The 24337-nt window shown below is 41.1% G+C and overlaps 1 protein-coding gene across 5 annotated transcripts in view; it reads right to left on the bottom strand.

Moving 5' to 3' along the window:
• The window catches only part of bcas3 (BCAS3 microtubule associated cell migration factor), a 262914-nt gene that overhangs the window by 193794 nt on the left and 44783 nt on the right, over positions 1 to 24337 (bottom strand). For all 5 annotated transcript variants that reach the window (XM_072691947.1, XM_072691948.1, XM_072691950.1 and 2 more), the window contains exons 14-16: positions 20069 to 20202; positions 12988 to 13252; positions 117 to 267 (exon numbers count right to left, since the gene is read on the bottom strand). In XM_072691947.1, coding sequence (XP_072548048.1) covers positions 117 to 267; positions 12988 to 13252; positions 20069 to 20202 — 550 coding nt within the window. The remainder of the gene's footprint in view (positions 1 to 116; positions 268 to 12987; positions 13253 to 20068; positions 20203 to 24337) is intronic.

The raw sequence follows: 24337 nt of genomic DNA, 5'->3' as shown, positions 1-24337 counted from the left end.
CACCACTCCTGTATGATAGAAATGTGTGAACACATGATCTAGGAGGAACCAACAAAAAACAACAAAAAAATGATAATAAAAGAGAAAGCTACTAAGAATCATGTGTAGAATCTCACCCTGTACGCTTAGTGATCGTGCCCAGGGTCATGGGCTGCTTGATCTGAGCCAGTGGCAGTACGACAGTCAGGCTTGGCAGTGGTGAGAGCCGTGGGTTCCCCATATTGTTGTTGGTGAAATTATTGTAGGATTCTTGACTGGTAAGTTTAGCTGAAAAGAGAAAGAAAAGAAAGACAGAAAAAAAGAAAAAGAAAAAAAAGTTAGCATCTGATTTAATCTAATACAACATGATACCAACTTATATTGACAGTCTAAAAAATTACAACTGAACATATTAAAGTGGTCTTTCTGACAAAGCACATGTAACGCTCCAGTCTCCACCGTCCAGCACAGGACTGATTAAACCTAACTAGCTCAAGATGCTGAGCTAGAGAGCCCTGCGTTAATCAAGCATAATCACTAGCCATGCTTAAATTACCCACACTCCTCAAAGCCCCTCACAGTAACTTACGCAAAGCATGCACCATACAAGCACACACTAAACGTAATTTCCCCTGTTTAAAAGGGCTCCTTTGTGGAGTCTAACGGATTCAAACGATTCTCTTGAAGTGAGAATTTGAAAAACAAAAACATAGTAGAGGCCATTTCATGTTTGAAGCGGAGAGGCAGACGTGACTGATGCGCATATGGAGTTAATCGGACATGGTGGTCCATCAGTGGTGAAGCTAGGAAGTTAAGCAGCTCGGGAAAGACTCCTCAACACTCCTCTGCTCCTGCTACACCCCCACATGATCTCAGCACAGCATCAGCTGCACATTAATGTCATTACAGTCAGCTGTAAACCATTAAAAAGGCATGAAAGCACACATCATCTACATGCTTTAGTAGAAATGTACAGAATTAAAAGTAAGTTCTTGTAAATCTGGTGAATGGTGTAGCTCTGCACTCCCAAAAAGGGTTATTCAAAGGTTGTGTAGTAAAGGCAATGGTTAAAGAGTTCTTTGCACTGGAGGAAATTCTTTAGTAGTTTAATACAGAACCTTTAAAAAAAAGAAAAAAAAAAAAACCTATAAAGCCCCAAAAACTATTCTATATAACACCCAACTAATGTTAGGAGTCAAACAAAACTTTTCTGTAGTATTTAGAGCCATTTTGGTTTAGTCTAGAGTTTGGTTTAGTCTAGAAAGCATTCATCCAATTTCAAATGCCCCATTACTGAGCACAATACCCAAAATAACACAACCTTATACAATAACTACAAGCTATGTGCTCTCAATAACTGAGGTTCAAGTAGCATTTCTCTTACACCATTATTTTTTTTTCTTCTTCAAATACGCTTTACTTTTTGAGACCAACTCTGTAACCTTATAGAACCTCTTCCAATAATACACGAGACGGGAGCCATCAAGAAGGAAAGGAGAAAATCCTAAAACACAAAAACTGATTATCTGGGAGAGAAAGTGCTGAGAACAGACATGCACCAGTGTTTTGGAGGGGTTTTAGATCATTACCCAGACTCTCTGTGTTTCACTAATACCCAGAAACGCTGGCTTTGTGCTCACCAAAAGAGAGGCCATTTAGGCCTCATGGCCCTCAATAAAGCCAGGCTTTTGCTGGAGACATTACACAAACCCCAGCCCCATTCCACCCAGCGCCTGGCTCTCAAGGGCCCTTCACATTTCAAAACCACTACACCCCAAGCGCAGCTACCTTTTGTGTGCAAGAGCAGCAGAAAAGAAAAGGAATTTGAACAGGAAGCAGCCTGAAAACCCATAATGGTGCTTCTGATGGACAAAGACGAGGACAAGGGGAAGAAAAATCTTAATGAATTTAGCATCTTTCCAAGAAGACATACTCTCCCTTATACGCTCTCCCTTTCCATCCTTTTAACCCCGGACCGAAATGCATGGCCGCAAGCACCAGCACCACCGCAGCTACATTTGCAGTACACCCAGCATCACTCTAAAACACTTCTAAGACAAAGTCAGTCAGGGACTCGCTGACTGCAGCCTGACAAAAACCTGCTCGCGGCCTGCTAGGCCAAAAGCGTCCGAAACGGCACATCTAAGTGAGACAGAGGTGCCTGGCTCGACTGAGAGATTCTGATGGTTATGGAGCCATCATTTGATTAATGACTCATGCGTGATAGCCTGCGCACTGATACATGACAGGTCGATGGAAAGAAGATCCATCAATGCAAATCCACAGCCGTCGCAAGCCCCACTCTAGGAGGCCGGCCGGGTCACGCTGTCACCTGACCCCTCTGATCCAGCACACTCGGCCCCCATTTGCATTTTCTTCTAATGGCACAGAGCTGGCTGCTCGGTCACTGATATCTTGTTTTTCTCCCCCAAGCTGTTCTATTTGCATCCAGTGTAGAGTGTAGAGCACCACTGAGCCAATTACATCTGATGCTTTCTGTCCTGAGGACAACGACTGGGACGACGGAGTGCAAAAAGTACCACATTAGATGTCAATATCAGTGTAAATGAGTTGGTGTCAAACCATTATATTAATCTCCAGTTTCCATGGTATTGTTGAATAATGAACATTTTATCCATGACAGTATTCAATTTAAACCAAAAGTCATGACCTTGTACAAGCAGTGTGTTTTGTTTTGTTTTTTGTATTTTGTGCATTTTACACATGGTATCAGCCACCTAAAAAGACTGACTGAAGATTAAAGTGGATAAGCTAATCTCAAAAAATCATCAATCTCAATCGCATAATCAAAATAGAAATACATGCTTGCAACAAAATCATGTTTACAGTCAATAAAAATTATGAACTTTTCTGATTTTATATGAGAAAATATGGATATCCCAAATTTTCCTGGGAGGCTCAGTTCTGAGACTGCTAACCCCATCATGTGTTGGCTGTACTTTAGCCTAGCTGGTTTTCTAGCTGTAAGTTACCAAGTTATCTGCTTTAAAGGGTGAATAAAAGAATGTAGGTGTGAGGCATTCACATAGTTCAGCAATCAAAAACACATCACAGACAGAAACCGAAAACATGCTTAACATTTTAACTATCTCTAATTTTAAGATAAATATAAAAAGAACAAAACAGTCTTATCAAAGTTCACAAGTTAAGCTAAGCTTGTTAGATTAAAACATGTGTGGTGTCAGTTCCTAGCAAGTCTGGGTTACATATAAAAACTTAAATACCATTACATTCCATTCCTACGGGCCAGCACTACACAACCCTGTTTTAATGGAATAAGAACACAACGTAACCCTGTTCTATACTAACGTGAAAAACATACCCATAAAATTATTGTGTGAGGCTGTATGATATACTGTAGCTTGGCAGGTTGAAGTGTTAAATGCTGAGAAATAGCTGGGGAGAAGCAGCAGGCCTTGAGACAGTGCTTCTAAAGCATCTGCAAAGAACACACATAAGAAAAGCACTGCTCCTGTCCTGGGAATAGGCTGATATATACCGTTTCATCCATTCATGACTTTTTTTTTCTCCTTTTTCTACCTTGGTCCAAGTTTCTCAGACATGTTCTAGTCAAAGTGTGCAGCACACAGGAGGCAGGGATCAAGGCATGGAGGAAGACAGAGAGAGAGAGAGAGAGAGAGAGAGAGAGAGAGAGAGAGAGAGAGAGAGAGAGAGAGAAAGAGAGAGAGTGGGCAAGAGAGAGAGGAAGAGGAACAATGGCTGTTCTGCTGTGCGTGGGGGAAAGCGCTGTCATGTCAGGTCCGGCTGCGGCAATTCCCAGAACCATCATTATTAAAATACTCACTTCCAGAGTAGAAAGAAAGAAAGAAAGAAAAAAAAAAACTGGAGGCCAGAAAGTGCCGGATAAAAGCAATCCCAGAAGACGAAGTGAAAACAAATTAAAAGAACCATTATAAAACACAGATGCTGCAAAGAAAATAAACTTCACAAGATTTACTGTTTTCTGAAGAAATCAGACATTGGTGGAAAAGACATCAGCGGCGACTCCCAGGTAACAGCAAAGCAAAGCCGCAGCTTGAATCTGCCTTCCCCCCCCCCAACAGTATCTGCTGGCCTACTACTTTCAAGCTCACAGTGGGGTCAAGCCAGCGTCTGTGAAAATGGCTAGATGCCAGTTTCTTCCCTTGCAGCCACCGAATGGGATTTGGGAAAGCTTTTTTTTTTCTGTGGATCCACACACACACACACACACACACACACACATTTTTTTTTTTAGTGAAACATTCTATAAAACACGGGTAGATACTACTCTAGCAAAAGCACTTTTACAAGAGAGCTGGGACACTTGAGGCTGCATTTAAAAGGCAAAAGTACATTTAGGAGGTACAAGCACAGACCAAACAGCTGCTGATCACAGTAATAGCTCATAGGGACATAATGGAATTTATAATGGCAAGCTGTACATTCATATTTCTGATGAATCAAATAACTAACTGTCACTTCAAACTTTTCTTTCCCTCCAAAAATAATACACCGCCATGTAAATATTACTTACGGATATTCATATATTGCCACATAAGCATCTACATGCCAAAAAATCACCAAGTACACCCTAGGAGGAAGTCTGAAATCAGATCCAATAGTTCTCAACATGTCTGCATTTACAGCTCATCAGACAAGCACCTTGGTGACAGTGGGAATCTGTACTCTTCTGTGGCTCAGATGACAGCATTACTAGAACCATATGTGAGTAAGTTTGTTTGGAAGAGTACCATCGCGAAAGGGAGGGTGCGCAGTCTGTGTGTGTGTATGCACGTGTGTCTGGAGCGTCTGGATCCTTCACCTCTGATGAGCAGAGTGAGCAAATGGGGCATGAGCGGATGAACAGGAAGGCATCCAGAGACTCAATCAATGTGCCTCAGCATGTGGCTCTGATCAAGAGCCAGTAATCTGATCATGTCAATTTACTTATGGGTAAGTGAGGACCATATTCAACCTTCCGACTCCGATGAATGCTTATGACAAAAGGCTATTTCAGACATATTTAAGCAAAGCCACAGCATGCTTATTAAGAGCAAAAGCGCATTTCCTTCAACACATAAAAATATCCTCAGCTGAGGACGCAAACCAAGCAGACAGTGTGCATGCCAGCGCACAATACTACAACACACGATACTGACATCACGGTCAGGCCAGCATCTACAGATGCTCAAACTGTTAACAAACTGACTAGTTAAACTCCTCATCAACAGAGTTAGGGCTAGGTTTAGGATTAGAATTGGTTTAGGTTCAAATAAAGTTATGGTTGGGTTTAGGGTCAGGATTATATTTCAAATAATAGATTTATTCAATGTAAAGTGAGCTGAATTGTTATTTCCTGAGATATAGTTGAAAAGACATTTAGCTAAATATTAGGTGTTCATTTCAAAATAATCTATAGAGGGCTTAAATGAATGAATTAATGTCTATGTAATCCATAACTGCAACTACAAACAATTCTACACACTTCTTAACATTTTGCAAGAACAATAATAATAATAATAATAATAATAATAATAATAATAATAATAATGGGTTCATCACAGAACAACAAATATCAAAAGCCAAGGTCATCTTCCCTTGCATTGATTTTGACTGAAAGCAAACACTCTAAATCAATAAACCAATAATTAAAGAAATCAATTAATGAAACTAACTCACTTAATAATAACAACTGACTAACTCACTAAATATTCAGTGCTAATCAAAGGAGAGGAAACTTAATAAAATACCAAGCATTCAACTAATAAAACAAACTTTTTAAACAAACCAGCTACACATATACACTCAATAAGTGTAAAGAAACAATTAACACAAACACCAAGCAAAAGGCTCATGAAAAGTCATGTTACAGAGTGTTATTATGGTCATGAATCTGTTCTGTACTACATAAGAGCCTTTTTGCTTAGACTGTGGATGAGTATAATCAAGAGACCCAGGGTTACGTTGTAACTAATGAAGCAAGTTATAAAAATAAAATAAAGAAATAAATAAAGGTATTTGAAAGGAATAATATAATGTGTGAATAAATGGAAAGGTTGGGCAGAGTGACTGATTAGCACTGGACACAAGCAGAGAACATTAAGAAGAGTGAGAGAGGAGATTCCTTGGTGATAAAATGGTGAGAACTTCTGTGGGGCAGTACAGTGCCTAAGGTCATGAGAAGTGTCAAAAAGGCATTTCCTCACGGTGGGAAAAGGGCACTATGCTTCATCACTGCCTGATAAAGCAACATCAGTTTTCACATGAGAGAGAAAGCGAAAGAGAGAGCCAGAGAAAGCCAGAGAAAGCAGACTGGAAAGCAGAGCAGGCAGTGCGCTGGACACTACTGCGTCCCACAAATGTTTATAGATGTTGTGCCACCAACTGACCAGCCAGCAGCAAAATTCAATTAACGTGTTTTAATTTTTATTAACTTAATGCAAGCTCCAGCTTAATATACATACATTTATATACAAAACAAAATTCCATATTTGCTAAAAGCTCATTAAAACTTATGAGCCCTTTTTTGCATTGTAGACAAAAGGTAAATATAAAAAGAGTACAAAAGTAAATATTGTGATTATTCTTTATAAAATAATTTGAGAAGGGACATGTACTAAATGGCCTAACTACAGTTATACTTTCCTTGCTTGAGAATTTCGTTAAAAGTATGTTTTTCTAAAACATAATGACTGAATAGTAATAATATTATTGTTATTATTATTATTATTAATAATAATAATAATAATAATAATAATATCGGCCAAAAACATTGCGCATTCTCTATATAAACAGATTATTTAATAATTAAAGTGATGTTTAAAGTGAAGACAAGAAAGATCTCAAAATGTTTTTAGTTTATTCTATTTTCTAATAACACAAAGAACGAGAATCTAAATCGTACCGCTCTGGGTAAAATGTGAACAGTGTGTCCATTTACTGCACAAATCTTCACTACTGTGTCTTTAAGGCAGAAGTAGAGGCGGAAACAATGCTATTTGCTCTTAAGGGGAGGTCATTCATAAAACTTTGCACAAATTATAGAGTAGCTCCAGCCTTTTTGTTGGATTAGATTCATATCAAGACAAAACTTTGCAGCACAGTTCTGGCCTTTAGAGATATTCCTCCTGCTCTCAGCGGAAAGGACCCAGAGCTCCAGCTGCGACTACGCTGGCCTGGCCAAAGAAACCTGAGAACACAGCGCCACACAAAGGGCAGAGAGGGCGCTGCATGTGCGCCTGTATTCAGTCTTGTGGCATTAACACAGCACACAATAACCAATGCAATAAATCACCAGGATAGCGAGTCTGAATGGGACGATACATGTGGTATGTTAAAACAAGCTCATGTCTTTGATGCCTGGGCTGATTGGACGCCTGATGTTTACTGAGCAGATGAGCGGCACTTTATCTTTAAGAGCGAGTTGTCTTAAAGTTGCAGAGATGGCTTGAGAGAGTATAAGTGTGTGTGTGTGCACCACAAAACGGAGAGGAGGCGGTGTGTGATTACAGAGAGTATGTTGGCCGGGCCCCGCTGGAGCAGATCAAATCTGGTCGTCTGACTACGAGTCCAACACACAAACACACACAGAGGTCAGTTGGATGCAAACATAACACGAACATTTATAACGGCCAGTCTTTAACAAGGGACTTTAAATGAAATTTCAATCTGAAAATGAACATCAGTCAGTTCTACAAATTAGCCCCTGAAGACTGAAGCTTTAAGGTTAATCTCTTAAAAATGCTGTGGTTTAAATCAAATTTCTGAAAGCATCTAGGCTGGTTAATGTTTCTGATTTACAATGAGTTGTTACACAAAAGGATGTTCTTACAAATATAACCATGAAAAAAATAAAAAATCTGACACTTATTTTGCAAGATTTATTCTCTAGCTGGACCACCACTTTTCAGATTTTCAGAACTGAGCCAAAACAATAATATCCCAGCTGTAAACAGGATGCACCAATACCAATTTTCACACTAGCACGAACAGAGAAGTGTCTCTACTTTCCAGAGCCATTTACAGAACAGCCCACAATAAGCACTCAGTCAAACCACCAAACAGTTCAGTAAGTTCCACAAATCTGTAGTGCAATGGTCCAAAAGCTTTACAACCCTTCAGCTGCGTTAAGACGCCATGCACTGAACTGACTGTACATGACCCGGACACAAACGCATCTATTGTTGGACTCTCCAACAAATCCATGTGTCTGCAGAGGGAAAAATAAGAGGTACAAAAATAGAAAGGAAAAATTCCACAATTAAACAGGGAGCAAAGAAAGCCCAATTGTAGTTTCTATTTTTGCAGCCTGCCAGCTTTGAAGGATGTGTACTTCCCCAGTTCCTTCCCCAAAATCAATGTGTTGTCACAGGCAACAATCACAGGGCTGCTGTTATGGCTATTGTGCTGTAGCTTTTCATATCAATCATCTGCTTTCTGCTGCATGCTTCACACCCACGGACTTCAAATTTCACAAAACATGCGGAAGAGCTGACTAAGAGCAGGCTAGATAACACAAGCCGAAAAACGTAACTGAAAAAGTAAGTTCCTGGAGACCATTTTTACCACAGGTCAACATGCGACACTACACCGCGATGTAGACAAGGTGAAATGTACATGGGGTCCTGGGCTAAAGTCCTCATTTATAGGTACTACCCAGTCATTTTCTTCCCGTCCAGATCAGTAATGTTAGTGTCGATCTCACTCCTCCCCTGAGAAAAACACAACTTAGCTTTCCCTCAAGTTCAGTGGTGGTTTAGTCCTGTATCTGTGTTTATGCGTATCCACGTTAGACATTTTCCCAAATCATGTTTTGGGAGAATGAAGCATTTCCATGATCCAGATTCATGGAAACTTTACTAGAAAATTCACTAGAAACACAAACACTCGCTTCTAGTCTCCATATTGACTTGTGTTTAGTAGTGTCCAAGCTTAAAGGTGTGTTTGAATTTTTAGTCTATTCAAACTCGCTAAGGTTATTTTTGCGTAAATAGAGAAGCACTTTTGTAAGTCGCTCTGGATAAGAGTGTCTGTTAAATGCCATAAATGTACATCATCCTACAGTAATTTTATTACCATTCACATGTGAAAGTTTGGTCACTGAAGAGGAACGTAAAAGAAATGGTTACAGACATAACTCTGATAAATTAACCAATGATCTTCTATGTATTAAAAATAAGTCCACGAGTGAGAGTGAAACAGAATGGCTACAGCAATCGGTGTGAGAATTACATAATTTTATAGTAAATTACACTCTGGGCAGTCTGGGCAGTCTGGGTGTGAGCAAGTGGGTGGATTTTTTTTTCCAATTTTCTGTTACAGAGCAGCAAAAATATGAAGGGCTGTCAAATATGTTGAATGTGTAACAGGATGCAAGAGGCTCGGACATCACGGCGCAGAATAAAGAACCCTTGGGAGAGGAACACACAAGGCCTGTGGGGACCACAGATAGGGGAAGAGTGGCAGTGGGACTGGTTTAACGTTTGTTTTCTGTCTTCCTCACACACACACACACACACACACACACACACACACACACTTTCATGTGAATGTAAAAGCCAGACTCCACTATCCTCCCATCTTTTAGCCTGGGGATCTACTGAACAAGCCTTGAAGTTATAAAAACACTAAGACGGACTTTGAACTACATACCTGCACCGTATTTCAAATGTGCACCACCGTGTCTTTGGACTCTTCTCTATCAGTGTAAACTTGTCACCTGCTGGCTGCAGCGGCGCAGGCCGAGGCTGAGAGGACTAATTGGTGACAGGTGGCCATAATACCCTGCTTTGAAAAGTGAGTCTGATTTACGTAACGGGTCCTCACAGCAGCTTTCACGGCTGCTGGTGAAACACTCCTGCACGAGACGCTGCATTCCAGCAGTGTGATGTCATGGTCCTGGCCTATATGACGGACAAGAAAAAAGAACTAACTATTTTGGGGGTTTTTGCTGCTGATTGTTGTCTTATTTATTTATTTACTTTAAAGAAGCCTTACGATACATGCTTAAATATTTTAACTATATTATTAAAAACTACATTAGATTAAACAAACATTATTTAAAAATATATATATTCCACTCTGAGAAAATATCTAATTAAAAAATAATCATGTTTACTTACATTTTAGTGGGTTTATTGGGGCATTTCCCCATATGCAAGTTATGTATTTAGCAAAATGAGTATATAGGCAGCATATAGGTCCTTACAGCCGGGGTCTGAAACTCTGGTCCAGGATGAACAGTGTCCAGTATGCTGAGTTCCCTGCCTAAACACATTTATTGAATAAGGTAATAAACTGTGGAGCTAAATCAGGTGTGCTTGAGCAGGTATCTCACCAAACTCACCAAACATCCAGCACACCGGGTACCAGGTGTCCCAGAGAGAACAATCAGAGAGTAAAAAAATATATAAATTAGTGAGTGGGAAAATAAAGAAATAAATAAAACTATAAAAAGAGCCAAGAATTAGAGCAAGCAAGCAAGCTGGCAGAGTCCCGGAACAAGAAGGACCTCTGTGTGCCTGTGTGTGTGTGCGCCTATGCATGTTTGATACATGACCCTGGTTGACAGTAAGTAACTGAGCCTCTCTAGAGTCACTCTGGGGGGCTCCACAAACACCCGATGGGCTGCCAAAGTCTCCAAAGCACACATCAGCAGGGTGCTTTCAGCATGTGTGGGGTATTGATTAATCAGACTGCTGTCGTTGTGGACTTGAGAGTGCTGATGGGTAAACAGCATCGACAGGCGTGCCAGCTCCTGTGGCAATCAGCGCAGTGTGTGACTATCAGTCAAGTGTGTTTGCAGCCATGGACAGTGTTTGACAAATACAGTGGGTACAGAGCACATCACACAGTGCTGTGACACCGGGGTCAGTGGGCCCAGGTGCAAAGTCTTCTAAGGTGACATGATTAACTCTCTCACAGCTGCCTGATACATTTTCACGGTCTCCTACACATAAATAAACTTTGCAACTCACTGTAGAGTAGCATGCTTCTATAGCAGAACCTAAGTTGACTATGGATGAGCACTGTTTAGATCAAGACAGGTTCAGGAGGGGTAAATATTTGTGCAAGATTCACCCAGTGCGCTTTGTTCCACATGAACCGTAGAAACTGCAACAGGTTACATGATGCAACTCACACACGATTTTCAACATTCAGAACCAAGTTGAACTTTACTAACTGAAGTTAATTGTGTATATTCCAAAGTTCTACCAGAACCACAAGGCTGGAAAGGGAACAGTTCGTAAATGTTACAGCTCTCAGTTTGTAATTAAAACGATCTAATGAGTTAAAATTATTAGGGGTGTCCTGATCCAATAATGGCGATCCAAGCATATTTTAATGGATGAGGTATTGGCTATTTTAAGCCTAATCCAGTTAAAATTTTAAAGCTGTGATTCTGTGTTGTATTACAGCATCCTTTGGTAACCTCTATTCATAACTCACAGCACTGAGGAGAGTTCTCAGGCGACAACAAAGCAGCTTAGATGTCCGCAGAACTATTTCATAGTAGTTTCTAGTGTTTTGAGTACTAGAACAGAGCGCAAAGCTGCTGGTATTGCAAATTTAATGACACACTATCGACACTTCTTTCACACCTACATTACAGCTAGTTAAACATGAAGCCACCACAGAATCCCTCTGTTTTACTGGCGGGAGTACGATGTGCATTCAAAATGTAAAACCTGAAAAGGTCATTATTAAAAGATGTATTATGAGACATTAACATTTACATTTAATGCCTTAGCTAGTCTGTACAGGCTGGAGTCCAGTGATACCACTATGCCTGGAAACTACCAAATACAAAGGTCAGCATGCATACCATAATTCTCAGCATTAAACTCGCCCAAGTGGTTTGAAGACAGCAGGAGAAAAAAAAAATGGGATGCTAGTTTTCTGTGAATCTTAAAGGATAGTGGGTCAAATTTAGCCGTACTTGAAGCTCAAAGGGCTCTTGCTACAGATCGGCTTTTGACCACTGCCATTGTAGACCAGCGACAAGGTTCTGAATCTGATGTGGGCAGCAAACAGAAAGCCAGTGAAGAGAACACAGCAGAGGAGTAACATGGCTCAACTTAGATGTGTTAAAGATAACTCTTTCCGCTGCGTTCGGGATCAACTGCTGGTGCGCAAAGGAAGACCAGCCAGAAGGGAGTTAAGCACACTATAAGTTAGTAAATTTCAAAATGTAGATTAAAAGACTACCAAGTAATTGTTCTATTTAGTTATTTTAAGTTATTTTAACACGGGTAATAAAATTGTTTGCACCAGTTTTTCGGACCATAGAACGACTTTCCTAGATTTATAGTAATATGGATTTCGACTGCGACAGATGCCATCGAGCCCTGGCAAACTTACTTCACATATTATACACTCTTTACAGAGATCCTAGGACACTAATTAGTTCACTTTCAGGTACACTGCAAGTGCCTATTGATTCCCTCTGCAATTACAGCATTGTTTGGTGCAATGCCAGTGTATCCTTAATGGCTCTATGGCTAACTATTATAAGGTGTGGGCACCCTTTCTAACACACCTAGACATGCTTCAAGCTTCAGGACCCATCAGATACCAGTTAGTTATACTCAAAGTGACTCTCCTCATTGCTTTATTTCAGACTGTTGCCTCCTGTCTGACATTCGTATGTACCATTACATTGTCTCACATTGTTATCCTTCGTTCCTTCATGTGTCGGTGTGTATGGTTGCATATCTTAAAACTAAAACTGTACCACACTGATACTGTCCAATTTAACATTTAGACACTTGGATCGGAGGAGAGGGGATGTCAGATTTAATTAGGCTTTCCACTAAGTGCAAAGACTTCCTAGCTTTTAAAGCAGGGAACACACACCCAAAGAATTTCCTTTTACAACAGAACACTAATAAACCGGCCCCATTCACAACTAGTCTCTGTAATAAAATGTGTGAATACAAATTTGTGCAACTCCAGATTAGAGTGGGAGTGAGTTAACACGTAAGATCAAGGAGAGTGAGTGCTGACCGTGCAAAGGAGAGCCAGATGGGCTGCTGGACAGCCCGGGGATGGGGCTGCAGCGGCCACCCTGCTTGCTGCTCAGCTCCTGCTCGATCTCCTCCAGGCCGGCGCTCTTCTGGAAGCGGCTCACGCGGTTCACCACGCGTGGAGACAGATGAGTGCGGGCACACGGGGCGCCGCCGTACGGGTTGATGGGGAAAACGTGTGAGGTACCACGCAGGGTGCTGACCACCACCCAGCGGCAGTCATGACTGAAGCAGATGTCCTGCACCTGGAGCAAAGAGACATGGAAAGAGGGAAAGAGGGGATGTCAGTATAGGGCCATGACCACATTGAGCAATCAGGTCTGAAATACACACCAATTCATCAAGAAGCATTTTACTAATTTGGTCAAAATAATTACACACTGATTTAAATCAGGCTGTTCTGCAAAGCTTTTTTCCTCTGCTGCTCTTAGGAAGTTCTCTTTTTTTCCTGGCAACTGCTACCCTGAACTCTTTCATTTGGGTTACGACCTAGATGTCTGTAAAGCTGCTTTGTAACATCATCTGTTGCAAAAAGTGCTTCAAAAGTAAAATTCAACTGAACTGAAATAGTTTTAGACGTTTTAGAATGTAAATATAAATGCATCAACAATGGGGCTGAGTCAGCAGGAGCCACGTCACCTACTATGGCTCTGTGTGTCCTAGTCCTGGAATTCATTTAAGGCAGTAAGAGGGAGATGCTGAGTGAGAGAAAATGTAGTGTTTACAAGGGGATATATAAATGATCACAAGCCAATTTTTAGTCAAAACGCTTCATGCACTTTATAAAATAACGTAAAAGTCCACAGCAAAGAAAATAAAAAAATAAACATATCAAGACCCCTAGTCAACAAACCAGATATCTGATATTCAGATTTTATGATTCTGATACCAATGGCAAGTGTTGTATGCTCCATACCAAATGATATTCATGCCAAAAAAATAAATAATGTCTAAACACAAAGGGCTAGCTTGCAGTGTCAATGTGAAATCAAAATTGGAAAGTGTTGTAGTCTAGGCTTAGCATTAATCTGGGTTTTGGCAACCATCTCAAAATATTTACTGACTTAAACTTTTCACAGCGTAATTATACACTTTTACAGCTTAGCTTTTAAGTTATTTTACCAGAATAAAACCCGAGTTTGTTTAAATGCAGAATTTAACCTTTCGAAAGAACAGAAAATACAGAAAGTTAAGTACAGAATAGTTATCTTGCAGAATCGACAGAAAAATATATATATTTAGTGTAACTTCAGTTCAATGTGCAATAACCTTTAATGTGCAGTAACCATGAGTCCTGTTTATTCTAAATAATGCCTGGAAATGCAAATACACTGCAGTTCCTGTAACTTGACACTTGAACTCATTTAATATTTTAATGAACATCTAAAAGGTTGGTGTTTCTATAAATGATGCAGCCCCACAACTTGGGTAAGATGTGTTAATGCACAATAGTAAAACAGTAAAAAAAAAACAGTTGCTATAATCAGACATTCTGATAAACTGATTTACTTTGTTTGGAGCAACTTTTTAAATGACGTTTTAAACTCTATGGTGTTTAATATCTTACAATCGAGTCTGACTGACCTACCTGACCATTTAGCTCCCAGTTTCTTTAGAATTCTGCGGTCAAAACTAGTGTGTGCGCATTAGCCATTTTTCCTTGGTTATGAATGCACCATTAGTTTAGAACCAACAGAGAGAACAGAATAGAACAGAGCATTTCCACTATCCTTTTGTTTATAACCAGGCATAATCCAAGACTAAAGGCGGGATGGGTGGAACGTTATAGCTCCTAATAGATATAATGGAATAAAATCTATTAGTCTATTTTCTGACATTTTTGTCCACACTGACAAAAACCACCCAGTTTGGATGTAGAAAAACAAAAACAAACAAAAATCATCCTCTTCTGACATTACAAACTCTTAACTGCTGCTCTGTGGTTCATTTGTTGTTTGCTGTGTCATGTTTACAGCAAGGCTCTAGGCTAATTCTAAGCTAAAGGTGTGCTCTTCCCCAAACTTTCCGTTCCACCTTAAATAATGCAGCAGTTACATTCTGCTGTTGAAATGTACATGATGCAACAGCATCACTATTTATGTGGGAATGGAGAGTCAGAATTATAAGCCAACTTTACCAGTTTGGCTGCCAAAACAAAGGTAATATCACCAGTTGGTTTTGCTCACCAAAATAGGTCACAAATGAACTCCAGATGGCTCTCGAAAGCCTGACATAAAAAATGTCAGGATCAGGCCCGATCCAAAGTCACTGGATTGGATTGGGACATGCCTAACACAAACACACAAGGATCACATCGCTAAAAACTAAGGATCAAGTTTGAAGTGTAAAAGGAGAATCATTTGTTGTTTGCTAACTGCTAAGAGCCTGTAATCTGGCACTGTAGCCAGTGGTGTTCAGTATAAACACCAGCTAGGGCAGCCAGCAGAGAGCTAACTATCTCACAGATAATATCTGCCCAAAAATGTGAGACATGTGATGAGAGGAAAGAATGAGTGAGGTGTCGATTATCAGGGACAGAATGGCTCAGGTATGATACAGGTCACTAGAGCCAGCAGCTCAGCATGCCAGGCCTGAATTCCTCTCTGCACTATGGTCCTGGCCTTTTCATCTCTGGTCTTCACACAGAAGAGTACTGAACATTAGAGAGTTGGTGGCCCATCCTGTGCATTCCAGCAGGGACGCTCCACACATGATCATATGAACCACACACGCTCCTGATTAAACTGGAGGCAGGGAGGGAGCTTGATTGTGAGTGGCAGAGATAAGGTCCCTGCTGTGGCGCCTGTGAAAGTCTGGTTGTATCACTGCTGAAGACTCGTCAGAGTCTTACAGGGAAAAAATTAAAAAAAAATCGGGCCATCTAAAATGCCTGCCTGTGACACATTGCACTCTACAACAGCATTCTTGACCGCACCTTCTGTGAGAGTAGCCATCACCTACAGGAATGTACTGGGCTTGTCTGGAGCCCTGTCAGATTCTTTGTCTTTTTGGCCTATCAGTCTCACATCGGACCGACCGCGACAGAGATAAGCAATCCTACGGCAGCAAGTTCACTGACCACTTCCTGAGAAGTGAGGGTGACATCACTCCATTTGTCTTCACCAGGTGTCTGGCCTATGTTTTTATCTGACACACAGATTTGAAGATTTTCCAATGCAAACACTGTCAAGTCTTTGAATGAGTTAATCAGAAGAGAAAAAGCACAGGCTCGCTAGTCAGTAAGAAAGTTTTGAGTCAAGAACAGGGTTGGTCGTTGGTGGGGTGGTATTTCTCTTAATGCACAATAAGGTCACTTCTAAGAGCTTCTGGTAGTCAGAACAAGCACAGTTAGCCAGCCGGTGTGATAAGGCTGAGTGCCTGCGTCCACCCACAGGGCATTATCAACGTTCTTGCTTCTTCTACTTGAGATAATGTGGAGGGTGCTCGCTCTCTGCTGCTCGTGCTGTTTACAATGCCAGATCAAAGCCTGAGCACGGACAGGCAGCAAAGCTGGCGTTAGCCACTGACAGATTAACTGAGTGAGGCAGCAGCGCAGCCCAATCTGGGCCCACAGAAGGAAGGAAACGAGAATGTTTTACATCGTCTGTTTCAGTTCCACATCATGCCTTCTGGGACTGTGGAAGGTAACACTTTGGCTAGTGCTGGGAGGTGCTGATCACAATATTTTCCAAATATATTTCCCATAATCTCTTTACTCAATTATTCAAAAGGGAAGCATACAGATTATTAGAACAGGAAATAAAAAGTTAAGACTTAACTAAATATTTGTTGTCCATCCAGATCACAAAAACTAAATAATAAACACTGCTGGGGACGCCAACTCTACAGTAGTATAGACTATATAGGCAATATTGCCCAGCGCATAAAGCCCAAGTGTTGCAAAGTGAAAAATCATACAGAATCATATCCATACCTAGCACTTTTGGCTTTTCAGAAACGCTGCCCTATTACTCAAACAGAGCAGAATTTGCAGACAACACCAAAAAGTTTCTCCTATAGACATAACAGCAGACAGAAGCAGGTACATTAAAGTGAAACCATTCTCAGACAGACATAACAGCCGACTTGCCAACACCTTTCACAATTACATGACGCTCACTTATATTGCAGCCAACAGTAAAGCATTTATCAGGCAAAATGGTATAAATATTTGTAAGAGTGCGAAAAAAAAACATTTAAATCGGGGAAATAAATGGCAGGCATGCTTTTAGAGATTGCAGTGAGATGGAATGTGTCACAGAACTTGCAAGAGTCCTGCACGCTGGAGCAGAGGGCAGCTTTGTATGCATATCCAAACATGACACTGTCTGAATAAGTAAGAGTACAGGCCTCTAGGGATAAATATTAGTTCTGCTTAAGCAAATAAAACCTCACAAGTTGCCAACTAAAAGGACATTTTGGTGCAACAGCTGCAGGACTCAACACATGCAGCAGATTTCAGGAAAGCTGAAAACCTAAATCACTGCAGCTAGTCCCCAAACTGAAACGTAATGGATAATAAAAGCACATTTTGCAGGGATGCATCGCTGATTACTGGAATGTAAATAATTAGTTGTCCTGCCTGCACATGTTTTTGTATACGTTATCAATCTACACAATTAATGCTAAAAAGAAATCATAAAAACTCAGGCATGTTTACTTTTGCATGGAAAACTGATACTAGAGCAAAGCACAAAACATCAGACTACAGGAGACTATTGGGTTCCTGTTACATTACTTTTCTGTCCTGGACTGAACTTCACTCCAATGCCATCAGCATATTTACCTCACTACACTGTGCAGCCACCTGCTTGCACCACAGCGGTCAGTATCTGGAGTAAGGCCATGGGCCTCTGGGAGGGATAATGATGACTGCAGGTCTGACACATTCAAATGCTCACAAATAAAAGAGGAAAACACATTTTCAACCTAGTCTGAAACCACTGTCCAATTTGGAAACAATTATTTGTCACTGTCTCTGCATTTCACTCACCCTGGTAAACTGTGTCTCTCAGAGTAGGTAATCTCGGGATTATTTTATTACTTATATTACTAATGAAGTAATCCAGAGATTATACTGATGATTAAACAAGGAATAAAGTTACTCAAGGCATAAAAAACAATATAAAACAAACTAACAAAAAACCTCCAAACAAAACAAAAGTGACCAATATTAAAGCATGACTTGCCTTTCAAAATAATTAACTGGGATAAAACCAAAATGTAAGATTAGGACTTAATTTATATGAATAAAAAAAGTTATAAAATGCTAAAAAGATGGACGTGCCCATCAGGCTCTTTTTCTTACTGTAAACCAGACCAGAATTAAAAATGTACATTACTGTCGTGCAAACGGCCAACTAATCATTGCTGACTTACTGAAAAAGTCAACTGTAATTAATGATATTTACCCCAGTGTTACTTGACACTCGTAAAGATTTTTTGCTTGCTCGTACTTTTTATCTGTGTTATGATGCATCTTGATGAATCACAATGTCTTAGTTGGCGTTTGGATGAATCAAAGGGTTCATGTAATCAAACTAAGTAAATTATTTGGGTAAAAATAACGTAGAGCAATCTTTAAACATGTTTCATGATTCATCTGATTCATCATGACTTTTTAAACATTATAAGGCATGTTCTAAACACCTTATATAACAAGAAAATCTCAGTCTTGCCATTTTGTCCATATTTGTCCATATTGTCCAGCTTTAACGATGGAATTAAGTATGATCTAGAATTAAGAATTAAGTGCAAACTGCTCTCTCTTTCTTTCTCAGCAGTCCACTGACTGTGCAACCGGATAATGTGGTGTAAAGACAAGTGAACAGGCGTTTGAGTACAGAGGGCCAAAGGTCATGTCTTAAATGCTAAACTGTTAGAACTCGTACCATGACTCCAAAGCACAACTGTAAAATCATTGGATTTTAGTAGAATTCAGATAGACAGATCTGTTTGAAGTGTTCACAGCCACTTCCAGTCACTGTGATTGAGAACACATTTCTGATATTAATGACTTGGTTCTTTACAGAATCATCTGCTGAAAGCTTCTTTAAGACACCACAAATGTTTCTTCTATGAGATTGAGTACTTTCTGGTAGCTTTTTTTTTGTAGGCTCTAAAATCTAAACATGTGTGTTTTGAGAGGCGATCATGGTCTGAGGATACCAAATCTTCCTATTCTTATCAGAACCTGTTTGGAAAAGAGCACAGACTGTCATGTACACTTGCACACTTATGGTGTGCAAAAGGCCTCAGAAGTAGTCAGGCTCTACATCATACTTCAGATCAATTAGAAGTCTCTCTAGATAGCAAACGGACTCCTGTCTCACACACGCTGAGCAGAGAAAGAGCTGGAGAGCGATTAGAAGCAGGGCCAAGTTCTGCTCTGTGTAGAGCTCCATGGCGCTCAGAGTCATGTCTCTTGACAGTATTTAGAAAACACAAAGGGATCCACAGAGGATGAAAAGCATGTTCAAACTGCACTTTTCCAGGCATCCATGCACACAGCCACCATAAACAACTGTGGGTGGCCCTCAGAGACTTTAAATGATTAAGCTAATGATTAAAAGAGTTCAGAAAGGCAACATTATTGCAGCCATACAAAGGAAAATAACATGCATGAACATATGCACGTGTGAGGGAGGTAGGGTCATGGGTGTAGCTTTGGGAACTCAAAGTATCCTTAAGGGTTATATTTGCTGTACTGCTATACAGCACACTATGTGATCTAAAAAAAAAAAAGACAATCTCCAGAATTGCCTGCATTCAGTTCCTAATAAAGTAATACGACAGTTGGTGAAGATCATATTGCTGGGAATAGTACTGTTTCCAAAAGCAATTTGCATTCATGTGAGAGGTAATATCAAAGTTGTGTCGTGTGTGTAAAGCACAAATTACACATTTGACCTAAAACTAGAAGGAAAAAGTCTTTCCCTCACAGACTAGGGTTCAATTTCCCAGTTGGGTAAGCACACCATGTTTTACCACCAAGGGTCCCTGGGCAGGACTCTAAATGCTAAATTCACCTGCCTGTGTAACATGATTCAAAACACTCTTACCTTAGCCTCAGTTTCTCCTCTGTGCAAGGTGTACAGGTGATGAACTGCACTCTGGGAGGATGCCCACGGGTGGGTCAGGACTTGAAAGACATGGAAATCATGCCCTAGTGTGTCAGCAGTGACCAGCAACATACCTGTGCAGTGAGAGAGAGGGGGGCGTTTTTATTATTATTAGTAGTAGTAGTAGTATTACTTAATCATTTAGAACAGTGATACTCTGGTCTATACACAACATGAAAAAGTACTTCAGAGAAAATGAACCTACATCGCACCCAGAGGGTAAACATGAACAAGAGATGAGCTTACAGGGCAGTAAATGGCAGTCATGTACTGCATCCACTGCACTGCAATTTGTATTCTACAAAGAACCGCATGCCAAACGCTCCCTTCAGCAACCGGGGCAGGACATTATGCGGATCTGTTTTAAACACAACCACAGGAGAACCCATGTGGAACCTCTGATGACAGAGCCTTTCATTCTTCCACTCTTATTTGAAGTTAGTCAAACTACAGAAAGTATAGACTCTTACTGTAAACAACACACTTAGCAAACCACACCAGAACAAACCCGAATCTAAACTCGATGCCCATTGAAATACAAGTCTGCATACAACATCATTCTAAAAACAGCCCAAGAACTGTCAGAGCTATTTTTCCAAAGACATGAAAGTCAAGTCACTAGAAACACTCTCCTAACACACAAAGGAGCTCAGCTTCTGCCCCTAAATCTCACAATCATAATTTAACACGACAATAATTAGCCATTTTCCAATGCTCAGTCTTTAATGCTGAGGTCCCAGAAGGTTGTAATTAGAGGTCTTTATAGAGTGGTTTAACAACGAAAAAAAAAGGAGGCAAAATGGCAGGACATTAAAAGGCCTTGTATTGACACGTGCAAGAGGGGTGAAATAAATTATCACAGAAATAGCAAGAGTGCTAGATGAGCTCATCTAGCCCACGTTCAGGCACCCTTGTGTTCACACTTCAGAGCTGCAGCTGCTTTAGGTGCGGCTGCGCCACCACATTGGGTGGCGAGCAGAAGAGGGAAGGGGGGGGGGAGGTGGAGGAAGGGTCATGCAGAGATTGCTCACATGAACAAGAAAAACAGAGTCAGACAGTGAATTAAATGGTGGTTAGCTATTTATGCTGTATCAGAAGACTAAACCAAGCTACGGCCCGGCCATAAACTAACCCACGCCCCAAATGAGGTGCCAAGCCACAAGAAGCATTTGCGTCAACTGGGAATACATGGAAAAGATGGCCTTCTAATTATAGAGGCTGGAAACGGAAGCACGGAGTGATTAGGAGTTTAGGCGCTGCGGTATGTTTATCTGGGAGCTTCCTCTCGCTCACCCCGCCGCCCTCCCGCCTGCTCGCGCTCACTCCCTCACTCGCCCTGGCTTTGACAGATGAGGCTTGGCCAGCTCAAACTTGGGACACAAGTTTGCTGATGGTACACTCTGTTCTCCAAAAGCCAGCGGAGACTGGAAACCCAGCACTGGGGCTTTTGCGGCCTTGTTGAAATACAGAGCCTCGCGGAGAGGCGTCAGTTGGTTAGCCCGCGGGAAGCTAAATTAAAAAGTGGACTTTTCGGTGCTGGTAAGCCACTGTAAAATTTCAGGAACCTGAGACGTTTGAGCAACTCTTGACACATCCTATTTATAACACCTCATCCCCTAGGCAAAAAGTGTTATTTACGACTTTTTGGAGAAATGCTGGGCAGGCGGAACGCGCACATGCACGAACACACTCACAGAGCACAGGGGCAAAAACGTGCAAAAAACCCACATAAGTGGGAACTGCTTCTTTGCTGTGTGCGCAAGGGCAAGCTTCTGACCTACTCATAGCCACCATGGCTGTTATGGTGCTATTATATTCCTCCATTTCTTCCATTTTGATTCTGTGTCCTTTTGTTGTTCCCGGTACAGTCAGTCAACATAAAACATCTGCTAAATCCCATTAACACACTGAGGATGTTTTATTTCAAAAGTGTCCGATTCACTCTGCCGGACCACTGTGGATGATGTCAGCAGTCTGGCCGGCACAAACATTTCCCTGTTGGCAGAGTTGAAACAAAAGTATCCATGTTTAATTAACAACACTTGTCTGAAACCTTTGAGAAAAAAAGGAAATCTCAAATTAAACACGTGTGTGGAGAACGCTTAGAGGAACGACGGAGGTCTTCTATAGCAGAGACGCGGACCTCTGAGCGAGTGAAGATAAAGAGAGTAAATAAACAGCATCAATCATCAAGCTTTGTCTGTGAGGCAGGCCACACTGCTGGAACGACACGAGCGAGTACACGGCGCATGTTTGTGTTCGCGTGGGTGTCCGCTGGGCGATATCTCCCTGTGTGCTACACTTATCGAGGTGTTTATGAAAGCCGTGGAACACACACATACACGGAGCGCAATAAAGAGGGCTCCAGCTTTACATCAAAGCCACCCACTCAGGCCTAAAGCAAGCAACACTTTCTCAGCCCAGAGGCCACCCTCACTCCAACCATCAGATAACACTACCGAGGAGTGCAGGGGACCAGCATGGGTCGCCATGCAGTCAATAACCTGTTAATCTTTCACAGACTAAGTGAAAACTTCTAAAAGCTGGGTTGTTTGATCCCGGGCTGGAGGCAGCTTTGATTTTCGTGGTTGTGGTGCGAAGGACAGGGAGGCAGATCAAGACCTGGTGGACTGTGGAGACTGCACAGAGCCAGGCGCATGTAATGCAGTTTCCTTTCCTCTGGGCAGTGGGGATGACTGCAGCGAATTCCAAAGGGGACTGGAAAGGAAGCTCACAGGATTCTGTGGCCTGTTTGTCTATGCACACTGGCACCAAGCATGCGCCCTTCCATCATGGCACAGTACTCCAGTAGGCACTACACAAATAGAGACGTTATCAACACTCCATGATGTCTTAGAGGGGTTAGAGAGAATCAGAGGATTCCTAAAAAACGTGGAATCAAAAATGGTTCTTTGGAGCTTTTGACACAGATGATCTATTAAGAACCATTTAACCAAACCTTTTTTTTTTGTAAATAAGATGAGTGTGCAAAATTTTCTTCATGTTTAAACAACCTTACACATCAGGAGATTGTTGGTTTTATTCCCACCAATCATAAAAGAGCATAATAGTCATTACTATCTTGGCGGGTAGAACGGACCTCTCTCTTCTAACTGACAGCTGAAAGTTTACCACCAAAAGCACTCAAATGTCAAATGTTGCGTTAACAGCAGAGCAGAAATGTGAGGTGGCTGGCTTTATCTGCCTCAGAGGACTCTTCTAATGGCATCATGTGATGGGAGAGACCTCTTTTTCTAGGGAGAAAACACCATAGAGTACAAAAGGTTCTAAATCAAGTGTTTTTACCTAGAACAGTCCAAGCTACAGACTCGCTTTAGGACCCCTCATTTTTTTAAAAGTGCAGGAGGAAGAAAAAGACGTTAATGGATCCCTGATCATCTGATTCCTGCACAGGTGTTTAAAAAAATGCAAAAGGGGAATATTTATGTATCCAACACCTGGACACTTTAATATTAAGAGATAAGGGGCTTATTTTGCTAAAAGTAAAAATGTATTTGTCTTTTTTTGTGCTGAACTGTAATCTTTTTTTTTTTTTTAGCTATGCAGCCTTGGTTAAAAAGACATCCCATGTCTTTCTTCTTTAGATCCAACCATGTTTTAGGATATAGCATCACAACCCAACACTTGTCAGGTGGTAAAAAAAGGAAATTCTCCCGTAGAGGCTTAGTCGGCCTAATACAGCCTTTTGTGTGATTTTTAAAAGCCCAAAAAACAAACTGGTAAAACCTCAATCTCCAGATAACAGAAGGGAACGGATGAAAAGCATAATCCTTTTTCAGCAGACAGACAGTAGATGATAATCTCGTTTCATCTAAATGTTCTCTTTTCTTTCGCAGAGTGTTCTGTTAACTAATTAATCCCCTGAAACATTCGCCACAGCAGATCAGATTTCAGAGTTCTTCGCGGCGCTTCAACACTAATACCATTCAGACGGGACGGAGGTGAGCCTGAGCTGAAGGTTCTTACTGGACAATGGCCGATTCATTTTAGATTGGGAAAGAAGTGTTTGATGGTTCGCCCCAATGTAGAGGATTTGAAAATGGGCAAAGCAAACCCACCCAGCCGAGCCCGAGCCCGGTGCAACCAGCGCTCAGCCACAGAGTGTAGAGGCATAAAGCTGTCAGCACAAACGTGGCCCACACAGCCATTCCATCCCGTATAAACAAGGAAGAAATGGAGAGGATGCGT

Source organism: Salminus brasiliensis, chromosome 11, assembly GCF_030463535.1.
Source record: "Salminus brasiliensis chromosome 11, fSalBra1.hap2, whole genome shotgun sequence".
Taxonomy (NCBI): domain Eukaryota; kingdom Metazoa; phylum Chordata; class Actinopteri; order Characiformes; family Bryconidae; genus Salminus; species Salminus brasiliensis.
This window is presented reverse-complemented; position numbering and strand designations above follow the sequence as displayed.